The sequence below is a fragment of the Phaenicophaeus curvirostris genome, chromosome 2, assembly GCF_032191515.1.
Source record: "Phaenicophaeus curvirostris isolate KB17595 chromosome 2, BPBGC_Pcur_1.0, whole genome shotgun sequence".
Lineage (NCBI taxonomy): Eukaryota > Metazoa > Chordata > Aves > Cuculiformes > Cuculidae > Phaenicophaeus > Phaenicophaeus curvirostris.
In genome coordinates, this window is record NC_091393.1 from 22,109,229 (window position 1) to 22,122,402 (window position 13,174).

The 13,174-nt window shown below is 40.6% G+C and overlaps 2 protein-coding genes across 5 annotated transcripts in view; one reads left to right on the forward strand and one right to left on the reverse strand.

The window, feature by feature from the left end:
• The window catches only part of KLHL31 (kelch like family member 31), a 243,792-nt gene that overhangs the window by 136,248 nt on the left and 94,370 nt on the right, over nt 1-13,174 (forward strand). The gene's annotated exons all lie outside the window — the stretch shown is intronic.
• The window catches only part of LRRC1 (leucine rich repeat containing 1), a 102,846-nt gene that overhangs the window by 66,320 nt on the left and 23,352 nt on the right, over nt 1-13,174 (reverse strand). For all 4 annotated transcript variants that reach the window (XM_069851512.1, XM_069851510.1, XM_069851511.1 and 1 more), the window contains exons 3-4: nt 4,152-4,230; nt 930-1,019 (exon numbers count right to left, since the gene is read on the reverse strand). In XM_069851512.1, the coding sequence (XP_069707613.1) occupies nt 930-1,019; nt 4,152-4,230 (169 nt within the window). The remainder of the gene's footprint in view (nt 1-929; nt 1,020-4,151; nt 4,231-13,174) is intronic.

Here is a 13,174-nt window from a genome sequence, read left to right on the forward strand (position 1 = left end):
AATCCTCTGAACCAGAAACAGCCAGGGGATGGAAAGAGTGGTAATCAAGCACACATTTTTCTTCTTAATACTCACCAGGCATCTACTTACTAGAACTGTAGAAGGAAGCTGGGCTAGACAAGCCTTTGATCAGAACCAGCACAGCCATTCTCACATATTCAAGTGAGGAGACAAGGAATTACCTCTTCTCTTAAAGTGGAAGAGATACCCTTCTGTCCACTAATAGGCAAGAGATTTCCCTTCTGCAAGCGTGGATGGCCATTTCAGTCAAAATGAGACAGACAAACAATGTTCACTTTACTTGCCACGTGTCTACGCTTTGGAAGCCTGTGCATGCAACCCTGTTCTACTTTCCAGAGTTAACAAGTACATCTTAAAAGCTCAAAAGATCTAAAAGATCAAATTTATCTCAAGAACTGTTCCATTAGTTTTCACTTCCACAGCTCTCACTGGCATTTTTTTTCAGAACCACGCTACTCCTATAGTTAGGTACCTTCTAATTTCCATCTTGATCACAGTCAGCTTTTACTCATCTGTTCCTGTTCCAACAATTGTCTGGGTTTGAGCTAAGCTGAAAGCCATCTGACATGTTCACAATAATAGATCAATGGTTTATTCTAATGAAGGAAAGCAAAAGGTCAGACCTGGATCACAAAACACCAGTTTGATTCTCCACATAAAATTCCAGCATATTCCAAAACACACACACACATGCTTCAGTTTCTGCATTAGCTTGCTAATGTCAAGTGAAAATACAAAGGGATTTTTCTTAAGCGGATCCCTCAGACTGCAAAGAATATAAAAAGTAAGCACAGAACCGTAAATAACTTTATTGGTATATTACATACAATTATGCAAGTAATTTATACAACATGTATAACAAGGAAGAGAAAGTAAATTAAAACAGTAATAAAGTATAAAAAACTTACTTCCCAATGTTTTCAGGTAGTGCTTGCAGAGAGATGTCATTTACTGAAAGACATGTTAGATTCTGTAATTCAGGAAAGCTTTCAGGCAACCTATGGAGATATTAATTCAAATCAAGGACTTCCAGCAAAAGTATTCACATTCATCTAATACATATTGGAAAAGAGAACGTAGTGGAAAATAAGTCTGTTTATCAAATACCCACAGAGGGAGGCAAGCCCAGGCTCCAGCATGACTCAGAAAATTCTAAGGATCGCAGCAAGAAAAAAAATCCCATGGCTTAGAGAGTTTAAAGTTTCTTCTGTGTAAAAAAACAGGCAACATCCCTGTCTCCTTGCTCCTCTCTTCCCTGCCCCCAATTTGCAACTTTAAAAAGCTACAGGGCTTGAGAACATTTTAAGCATTTTAACAAATTTTACAAATCAAACACATTTAAAAAACCCTTTTTACTATTATTTTCCTGTCTAACCTAGACAGTAAAATAATTAAACAAGTTATTTTTATTCAGGCTTCAGTCACATACATGCTTACAGCATGGCCGTTTTGTATTAGCTACTAGGCTGCTCTTCCATTGTAGCTTTTGAAGAATCTGTTCACTATGAAGACAATGTTCTGCTGCCACAGCATTTCACATTTTCTGGTTCACATCACCACGTAATCCCTTCCTTCTTACACTATAAAACACAGTGATATGCAAAACAGTCCCAAAGTTTCCAAAGCTTTTAGGTCCATCACCTACTTGGTCTTCTGCAAGGCTTGGTTTCCCCACCCCTGACACAGACAGATTCCTGTAGCACCCACTGCTCTCTGGCAGCCAGACTGCACAAGCTGCACAAGCAGCTCAGAGCCAAGGTGGGGTAAAAGGGGCAATGAGGGAGAAAAAGGAGAAGCCCCTGGGCCAGCCATTTGACTTCTGCTCAGCACCTAGAGCATGCAACCTAAGCTCAAGCTGTAGCATCTGGTTTGGTTCAAGCTCTCCCCATCACCCAGCTCAAGGCGCAATGAGCCAGAAGGAGACACACAGCTACCAGCAAATAGGGCTGGGCATGATAGGGAAAGGGAACCAGAAACTACAGGGAGCGGGCAGGGATGTCTTTTCACATGCTTAACTCCACTCTGCACTCTTCATCGTTTTCTGGACCTTATTAACAGAACACACTCAATATCTCCGAAGTGTGAGCTCCACTGTAACTATTCGTTACTGTTGAGGCTCTGATAGATTTAAGACTAGAGCTAAATGATATGATTATCTTTTGGTCAGCCCTGAAATGGACAGGTGATTGAACCAGATGATCATTGTAGCTTCTTTTCAACCAGAACTATCCTATTCTATCCTTCTACACTCCACAGTGGACTTACAGACTAGTCTACAATAAATGTGCCTGCTTTTTATTAATTAAAACCTGAAATAATCTGAAAACAGCTAGAAAAAAATTGCCTGTCAGCCACTTTTAATGCTGCAAGATCATCAATGATTAAGTCTGACAATGAGGCAACATAGTGTATTAGTGGTAGAACATTGATCGGGAAGACCTCTGACTGGCTTTTAAGCTTAGAGGAAATAAGGACAATAATTGATTGCTAAAAAAAATTCCAGGATATCACTCACAGAAGGAAATCCTTACAAGACTTTTCCACTCTGCCTGGGCAAGCGAGTGCCAGAGTTTACAAAGTGTTATATAGGTAAAGCTGAAATTCTGGATCTCATCACAGAAAATACCTGGCAACTGTGTGCAAACAGCTTCTGGTATCTGTGTTTTCTAAGTCAGTAAACTGCTTGGAGTGATGTTTTCCAGGACACACACACTCTTTGGAGCCACCTTATCAAGAATTTTTAAAATTCCCTTAAACTGTCAAAAGAGTTATGAGAAAACCCTTAAAAAGCTCAGCAGCACTTGTTAACTCCACTCAGCTGTAACTGTGCACTACAGCTTCTGTTTAAGGAAACACATTACTCGGGGCCCCAGGCCTTTTTCAGCACACAAAACAGAGAAAGATAACTGGCACACTACTACAGACAATTCTGATTCCAAAATGATGAGATGCAGCTCTAAGCTTAATATGCTGCACACTGACGGCTGTGAAAAAGCTGTTTGGTGACCCCCACCACTTGTGTATCTAAACATCAGCTCAGCCACAGTTTGCTTTACCGCATTTTTGTGGTATTATTATCCTCGCTACACAAATGGGCTACAGAGGCACAGGGATTAAGATCACAAGTGTCCCTTTAATGCTCAGAGATGTGATTTTTCTAGAGAACTTAGGATCCACTGTGGGCGATATTCAAAGTGCACTTCTGAAGAATCACAGCTGCACACGTGGGAAAAGTCATCTTGCAAAACCACTGGAGCGGCTTAAGACATTAGACACTTGCCTGTTTGTTAGCACTCCTGCACCCCAGCCAGCCAGCTAATCCTGCAAGTATTCCTAACCCATCTCAGTGCAAAGCAAAGCAGGTCGGCGAGCACCCACTGTGAATACTCTGGCTTATGTGACTTGCTCAGCACCACAAAGGAGCTCTGTGGCACAGGCTGATTTAGAAAACAGTTCTCCAAATAGTATTCAAACGCCTTAACTAACAGAGCACCTTTTCCTTGCTACTTCTAGCCTCATTTCACCAGATAAATTCCAAAATGGAATAGAGAAATGAAAACAAAACTCCTCTTCTAAACTAAAAGCGCGTGTAATCCCCAAATTAGAACTCACTAGAACACAGACCAGCAGCAGCCGCAGCAGTCACTGACATATGCAGTGCATTTTTGCCACATGTTACTGCATGTCACTGTGTCCCAATTGATGGGAGGGTGACGAAACCCTAGTCCAAGCTTTAATCATTAATAAAAGCCATTATCTGCAGCAGCTGATCTAAAGTTTATTCCAAATCGTCGGGCACCTGGGTTTGTGCCAATGCATTTGTGCTAACCATTGCCTTATCTCTAGCAACCCTGAGCATGGTTTTCCTATGCATTTAAGAAGGGGAATGAAAATTACTTAAGAGACAATCGGATTTACATTTTTCCTGGTTGGCTAACAAATTTCACCCCCTCCCGGGGAAGATGCACATCATTTTCTAAACGTGAACTTTTCTGCCAGGGACAGACACTGTTGGCAAGATTTCATAGAGATCCTAGATGACAATTTTTAAGGGCTTATTTAAAATTAAAATTGTTACAGCAAGATTGTAATTCTGGTATGGCAAGTACTAAGAAGAAGGTGGAAGTTACCTAGTCAGTGGATTCCCACTGAAATCTGCTACCTGTAGCGCTCTGCAGAATGAGATGCTTTCTGGTATTTCAGGAATATCTGCAGAAGAAAAAAAAGGGAAAAAATTGTCAACAACTGTACTGCATCTACACCAAAATTATTGCCTCATTACATTCAGAAACTTGCTACTGCAAGGAGTTATCTTGGTTTCTTTCAAGACATTTCAACATGCAGACTACTTCACATTCAAGTACAAAGCTAATGCAGCAGAGCCATTTTGTGCTTTTTCATCAGCACATTTCCCACTCCTGCTCCACACTCATCTTCCCAATCCTAGACTACTCGCTTGTCCTTGGACGGATCTTTATCAGCCTCTACCCATCGAAAAAAAGACTCTGTATGTGCCAGGATCGTCCTAAAGAACCGATTAAAATCTGAACCTCTTCTAATTTGATCAATACACACCCACAATCTGTGCTGGTAGAAAGTACTTGGAGAGGGAAAACAAGAAAAGCAAGAAGAGAATGTGCAAGTCTCTCCACCTGTAACATACACCCATGGGAGCAGAACCAGCCTCTCTCACACTAACGCCAGATAATTTGAAACTACTATTCTAATTGATGGGTCCTAAATAAGTGCTAGTACACTGTCTCAGATTCCCAGCAAGTAGTCAGGGATATTTGTGAAAACAAATACTTTTTTTAAGTCTTTTCAACATTTACCTATTGAGGTTAGGCATGCTATCTTAAAAATAAAAATATCTTCTGTGCCTCTTACGTCAAGCTGTATTTCCAAAAACAGGCTGTAGGTCCTGTGTGAAAGTCCTTGTTTACTGTCACTGAGGTCCAGCAAAAATGACAACAACAAAAAATGTACTGCTTTCCTTGTTTAACAGATTTTTATGATTCATTTTGAAAAGAATTGGGGAAAAAAAAGGCAAATATTAAATTAAAAATTTATCTTCTCCTCTAAGCTTCTTCCTATTCCCATTTTTTGTAAAGAGCATTACATCTACTCCATCACCCCTTCCTGCTGTTCTTATCACGAAGAATACTTCAGGAAACACCTTCATAGATTCTCCTTATGCAAGTGACACCACTGACCTCAGCAGCCATCACTGATCTAAACACATTGAAAAATAGTTGAAAATTAGGTCTCTCTGACATTGCTGAGTAACTCAGAATCGAGTACCTATGTATTTAATTCAGCTTTTCTTCCCAGAAGCAGTGCAATGGGGAGAGGAGTAGAGGAGGGAGGAAAATACCATACGGTTCACCTCTTGCCAGGTAATCTGAGCAAATGTATCTATTCTGAATGATTCCCAGCTCAGAATTGAACTCAGAGCTAGCAAGAACATCTTTCAAACCCACAGGTCACCAGCTGTGAATGATCTACAAAAGGGCAGTAGAGGAGCCTCCTCTTAGGAATCTTCTTCAGTTTCCTACACGAGTGTGAAGGGCTGGAGGGAAGAAGGGAGATGGGCACCCAAATGGGTTTCATTCCATTCCAGGAGGTTCTTCCTGTTGGAATGGAAGCAAATAACTCTTTCATCACAAACCTCAGAGTTTCCAGTACATTCACCAGGCACAGTTTTGAAAACTGACAGGGTACATGAAGGAACAGTTTGTAATACTGCAAGTAGTTTCATAGAATCACAGAATCACCAGGTTGGAAGAGACCCACCGGATCACTGAGTCCAACCATTCCTATCTGCCACTAAACCATGTCCCTGAACACCTCGTCTAGCCATCTTTTAAACACCTCCAGGGATGGTGACTCCACTACCTCCCTGGGCAGCCTGTTCCAGTGTCCAATGACCCATTCTGTGCAAATTTTTTCCCTAATATCCAGTCTGAACCTTGCCTGGCACAGCTTGAGGCCAGAGCTACTGGAATGCTCTAGCCACTAAACCCAGGAACGCACAGCATATTCAGAATGGATATCACTGTTACTAAATATCAAATATTGAATGAGAAGGGTGAATACCCAATGTGTAAGGTATCAAACAACCAAGCTGTGCTTCCACAACAGCAAACAAAGCAACCTAGGGTGAAGTCTGCATGGAGCAGTGTGCACAGCACAAACAATAAATTTGGTGTAGGAGACTAAGCTACTTTTAAATCTACACAGATCTTAAGGCCCATCAACAGCAGTAGTTATCCCATAAAACGGAACATGTGACTTTAGAGACTAAGTCCCATAAGAGATGTTTTCTATGTTCTTACCCACCTGCTCCTTTGTAACAGCTTTGGTATTTGTGGGGAGACAGTTATCCCTTCCCAGAAAGCCAACAGCAATGAGATAAATTCAGGGTGAAACATTAGGTGAGACCTTTGAGGTTAGAAGGGACACGGTGTCCCCAAACCAGGATTAAGAGAGCCTCCCCTGTGGCAGCTTGCCTCACAGAAAGAACAGACCACATGGCAGGACATCAGTCTGGCACAAAGGACAGAGAGACGCAGGGGCCACAATTTGGGACCCTGTGCAGAGGATCTCGGGCCAGAGAGCAACCAAGCCTTGTGGTCAGGATCTTCAGATCTCTTCATGAGTTTCATCTCATTCACAAGCCCAAATCCAGCACAACACGGCAAAGAAACAGTAAACAAGGAGATCCTCCATGAAGGACTTCAGAAGCAGCCATGAAGCTACTGCAGGAGCCACCATGCTCTCAAACTTAAATCAAGGACATTTGAAGTGTCACATTCACAAGCGCCTCTGCTGACAACAATTCAGGTGACAAAACCTCACACTTTATTCCTCTCAAATGGAAGGGACAAACAGGTCTGAAAAGGGGCATCTGAGCAACTGAGAAGAAAGTCTTATTAAGATTGCCTGATTATACGATGACCTTAACACATTCTGTGATACAACGTGATACATTCTCACCCTACTCTAAGTACTTAAAAGCATTTGTCTGTCACTAACACTCCAGAAAGAAAAAGCACTGACGATCATTGCAAGGAGATTGCTCTGTTTGGCAAAATAAATGACCAAAACTACTACTATTTTTTTTATCTAAACATTCATGTAGAAGCATTCACTTTTGAAAGGGCTTTGTAAGAAATACAAACAGTACACAGAAATGGAAACCTTCCCTTTCCCTGCATAGAAATATATATAAAATCAAAACGAAATCAGAACTGCATTTACAAACAGGAAAGTTTTACACATTCCAGTCCTCTGTGATTAAGGGCCACCTGCAGAAGGCTGAATTTGTACTACAGGATTATTGAAGTCCTATGTGCATTGTTACTTCTGTCTTGCATTACAGCAATGACAAACGCTGAAACCAGGCTGTGCTAACCAGCAGCAAGTAGTGCATCATCCACCATCCAGTCTTCATATCATCCTTCCCTGCATAACTAGCTAGAAGAGTCATAAAAGGCACATCAATATTTTAAAGCTTCTGAAGGCTTAGAATAACTCTTTTCTTTGGAACCAGAAGAGTGTCCACAACTTTTATACATGTATATGTGTACACACAAACCCCTTTCATACAGAGATACACACTTTCTCTGTGTGTGAATCATTCCCCCATACAAAAACCAAACAAAAAGTCTCACAAAAATTGAAGTTCAACTATAAGTTACTACCCTAATTTGTCTGGAAATAAATTAAATATATACATAGACACACACAAGAATGTAACATCTAAAGGAGAAGAAACTCAAATCCTTAAAGACAAAGTTTCCAAAATTAACTGTGCTCCCAAATTCCTTGATCGATACATAGTTCATTGCCATACTGCAAATAATTTCTCTTCTACTTCTGTATGATGGAAAAAAAAAATCAAAAAAAGAAGTCTTCTCAACAAAACTATTTGAATACCTCTTTATGTTACAAGTCCTGTGTATTATCTGTAAACGCCAACAAGTATCTGAGCTAAGTAAAAATTACACCAGCGTAAGATACTAATTGAAATAACACAACATAGGCACTGCTTAGACTTTGGATGCATTTGTAGATTATAAAATCTGTTCTGAAAACGAGATGTGCTTTCCCAGCCTAGATATTCCAGACTAGATATCCCAGCCCAAATATTCCATACTTTGAAGTCACTACCATGAGCAAAAATCTTCAATAAAACAGTAACTGGCACAAGGAAAAGAAGGGAAATTCCACTTCTACTTGCAAAACAAAGCTAAACATAAAGTTTGTTTTCCTCCCTGCATTGATACTACTTCTTTATCCGATTCTTTTTTCTCCTCCACCTAACTGGACAGACAAAAATTTAGTGCAACTATTTGAACTGAGGATCATTACACATTTGCTACATTCAACAAGGTTTAAGTATAACTCACTTTATTTGTAAGGCATCTTAGAGTTCTCTGGCAAAACAGAACCGAGTTATGAGCAAATACTTATCACAAGATAACACTGCATTGAATAAATAAACTCAGAAGTGAACAGGCAAGGAGCATTTTAGTATACAACAAGAAATCTGCAATGATTATTACAGCAGAGATGGTCTATAAGAGAAGTATTGACATAATAAACCAAAATGCAACAGTATTAAAACACATAAAGAAGTCCTTCTGTCTCTTGATGAGTTAAGCAGTTTTCATCATTTTTGTTGACTACTCGACTTCATTACAGACATTAACATGTACATCTCTGCCAGTATCAGCAGCAGTAAGGTTGAATGCTTTTCTTGCCACTGCTGGATAACCAGCTCAAATCCTGCTTAAATATCTAGGATTCTTCTAATGCTACACACTGACGAATTCCCTACATTTACACGATGCCCCAGATGTTCTGGCATACAGATTGTGCAGCATTGCTAATAATAAAGCCATAAACCAAGCATAAGCCCTGTGACGTATGACAATACAAATACGCTGGCAGCAAAAAGAATTCGTGCCAGCAGAAGTGGATGACAATTAAGCTTGGCAGTCATGTATATAAGAGGGCATACTCCCCCCTCCTATTCAAAATACTCTTCAGATATTTATCATTCTAGTTTGCACAAGAATTTGCTAACGATCTAGCAAGTCTTGTACAAGCAACTTAAGAGGTATGTTTGACACTAAGGAATTCTGTACTGTCTGAACGAGAAAATTACTTCTAAAAATCCTTTTGTTTGGTGCTGATCTATTTTTCGTTGAAGATTTTTACAACAGTGACATCTCTCAATTTTCATCTCCCACTTTCCTCCTTTTTCAGGGCCATGAGGGTGGAGAAGACAGCCTTAATTTTAAACTGATAAAACTTTTCATCCTGCATGTTTTTACAGCACTGTATTTCAAATTTCAAGAACTGACAATGTTTTTTTTGCCTACCCAAAGGCTTCACAGCCAGCATCCTTTACACATTCTACAACAGTGAACATAACCTCCAATCCCAAATCAAGACAGCGATGGCTGGGAAGGTTCTAGACTGTGAGAGGGCTATCAGACCAAAGCTACTCAAACACTCTAGCTCGAAGTAAAGACTTTTTTTACAAGAACTTAGCTGAAGTCTCAGATATATCACATTCCTAGGGGAGATTTACAATGTTCAAGAGTCTTTCAGGAAACAACTACTGGATGCTGTCATATTTTCCAGCTATGAAGACATCATAGAGCACTGTAGTTTAGGAGGGTTGGAGCCGGCTTACGCCATAAATTCCAGCAAAAGTCAACCAAACAGTCCTGATCTAGACAGCCATAGGAGGCCCACACCAGGCACACACAACACAGGCAAAACACATTAACCACGTAATGATTAATGATTCGTTAACATATTAAGCAGTTCATTAGTTCATACCAAATGCATACCCAGGAAGCCCATTCCAGACTCAAAGACTGTGAATTCCTGCAGCATAATCCCTCAGGAGAGAGAGAATCAGAAGCACACCAGATCTCATCTATCCAATTCAATACGCAGAAGAATTTTCCCCATCACTTCTCACATATATAATATACAATACCTACTAGAGTATATGACACATACACACACAAAAAGTCCAATAATGCATTAAACACTGCAGTGCTCAAGTCATTCAGGAGTCTAGAGGTTCTCTTCCCACTTCTGCAGAGTTTCCCTCTGTGCCACCCACCAGAGGGGTCTCTGAGATGCTTGCCCTTGGGAAAGCTCTCCCACCCTGCTCTCCAACTCCTCCACCTTTTGAACAGAGGAGGAGGCAAGTACCTGATCAGTCAAACATCTTAAAAGAAAGAATTTGTGGTCAAATATTTGTTTGCCTTTAAGAACGGCTCTTCAGCTGCAAAGCACAGCTGAGGAGGCTGTCATCCCACAGATGCCACCACCACCTCATCTCTCTACTGTCCCCAAAGCAGCCAAGTGCAGCTCCCAGAGGTTCTGTCTCTGCAGGGAAGAGGGATGGAGGAGGGTCACTCCTCCTCTCCCTCCATTTCCACATTAGAATCATGACATACATAATGACCAAACAGCCTTTTTTTCTAGAAACCTGAAGGTTTTGCTGCTAGCCCCAAAGGCTGCAGTAATCAACCTCTTTAGATAAACTACAGTTTTTCTGGGGCACAATGTGACAGGAGTCACAGGGTGCTTGCAAAGCCTATTGAGATTAAGGGGCTCTTGTACAGGTTGTAACATCTTTCTCTTCGAACCCTGAGGTTGAGGAAATACAGGAGATATGGCTCTTTAAGAACCATCTTTACAACTTTAAGGAAAATTCACAAACAGTTTCAGGTTGCTTTTCTCAACTAAATCCCTTACTGTATAATTAACAAGAAACCGAAGCAAGGTACGCATCTCATTCCTCCTCCTCATTGCTTCTGGTTACATCCCTTTTCCAAGGGAGGAGAGAAGCAGGGGAAAAAATCCCCACAAAACTGAATTTCATGAATATTAGGCAATCTACTGGAAAGAAAACTGCAGGGACGTAAAAAACAAGCTGGGTTTTGAACAGACAGCATGTGGTAAATCAACAGACTGTCAGCAGCAGGAAGAAGCAGTAATAGAGGACCAGGAGCTGTAAATTAGAAACAGGAGGAAAAAGAAGTGGGGGGTGAAGGGTGAAACTCAAAGATCAAATCACAAGGAAACAATAGTTCCAGGTGAATTAAGTGGAAGAGCCCAAGCTCAGCAAGGAATTTAGGTCTTCTACCTTTTTACTGATACATGCCAATGAAGAGTTTAAAAAGGTAGGAGACATAGAGGCTAGCAGGAAAAACTAAGAGTCTGAGAAGCAGAAAAAAAAGAAGTAAAAACTAGTATTCTACCAACAAAGCCGTAGATAACAGAAAGCGGATTACGTATTTTAACAGCAAAATTACAGATTTATTGGACCGATTCTTCAAAACTTCATAGTCATGACATCTAACATTCCCAACAGAAAAAGAAACCAAAACCCAAGCTACTGCTCGGATACCAACACCTGTTTGCAGATTGTCATTTTATGATCTCTAATCTAGATTATCCAGAAAATGAAGTATTTATTTTATGTCACTCCCATATGAATTGGCTGATGTTTAATGCTTTGGCTAGTATTACAGCAGGCCAAAGGTTTCTGACTCCAACTTGTCCTGCTGCTTTTAAAAAAATAAATAAATAAAAAGCTCATTAAAAAAAAAAAACAAACAAAACCACTCCTAAACCCAAACATAAAACCCTTCAAAATCCATAGTCTTCTTTTAAAGCTGGATGAAGCCAGACACGGTTGCTAGATGTGCACACAAGTACGTCAGCCAAGTTCCCTTAGAAAAAAACAGTTAAATCTAGCAGGATATACCATGATGGAAAAATCCACTTTTCTGTAAGCCATTTAAAAATAACACCTTCTAAACTTCTCTAATTAGATTATTCCATCATGAGATTTCACTTATCTTCTCTTTCCCAATCACAGTCGGCACTTACTGCTTCTTCTTTGCCCTCCCTGGTGAGCCTTGCTCAGTGATGTGGTCCAGTCTTTTCTCTCTCACCTTACTTCTCCTGCTGCATAAAAAGGTAACCTCCTCCTCCAACTTACCAACATCAACTTCATTTTAGTGACACAGATTCACAAATTTCAACTGTTAGATCATTCATTCAAAGTGAACAGGAATTCCTACACATCTGTGAAATTCTTCAGCGCTCCAGAATCTAAAAGCAATTTGCAGTATGTGCTTCTTTCTTCGAAAATATATGACATTAGAAATCAGATGTGTCAACAAACAAACAGAAATTGTCCCAATCACTCAAGACAACTGCTAGCAAGCAACCATCTAAAAGAGTGAAAAATTCTATCTCCATATTTGTAACAAGGGAGCTTTGCTTTCAGTAACACAAAAAAAAAACCTTGAGATCACCTGCAGTAGTGTTCTACCACCAAACAGACCACAACAAGTCTTTGCTGGGATGTCCCATGGTTTTCAGGTGTTCACAATGAGGGCTACAGAAGTACGGGATGCTTTCTTATACCAGGTAAGATGTGTCCATTGAGGACTTAGAAGGGCAATTCTTGTTTGCCTGTAAATGCTCACCTGGACACAAATCAGTTCAGAAGGTGAACAAGCAACATCCAGCAGTTGTATGCGTTAACAAAAAAGATGCATTTGCCAACTGTACCACTGCATAGCTTACAGGGTTTAAGTTTTTTTTTCACGCTCACGGAGCAAGAAAAGTGTCAATTTGTCTTTATTTCTCAGCATTCTGGGTTTTGCTGTTTACACCCAGACTTGTACCAGCACATTCATGTCACGACAGCTGGTGGCAGGCAGAGATGAATAAGATTTCATGAAGGAGGTCTCTGCTCAGACGCTGCTCAAGTGCAGCAGACGTGGATAGCCAGATCCGAGGGTAAAGCACGGGGCAAAAGGCAGCGGCTGTTTAGTGAGAAAGTGGAGCCCATGCAGGGCTGCAGGACAGGATCAGAAGACTTAGAGTGCTTCTGCCTAATTAGCTTATGTCCTCACTGTAAAATAGCTGGGTCGCCAGCTTAGGCTGAACTGAAGCAAGTGTTCAAGCCTTTCCTCTGTCAGTATTTCTAGTTTGTAAACACTGGATTTCCTGCCTTCGATGGGAGGAGAGGAAAAGGGAGACACTCTACCCAATTTTATGGGCAGAAGGGAGGTAATCCTATAGTATGGATGACGGGTACATC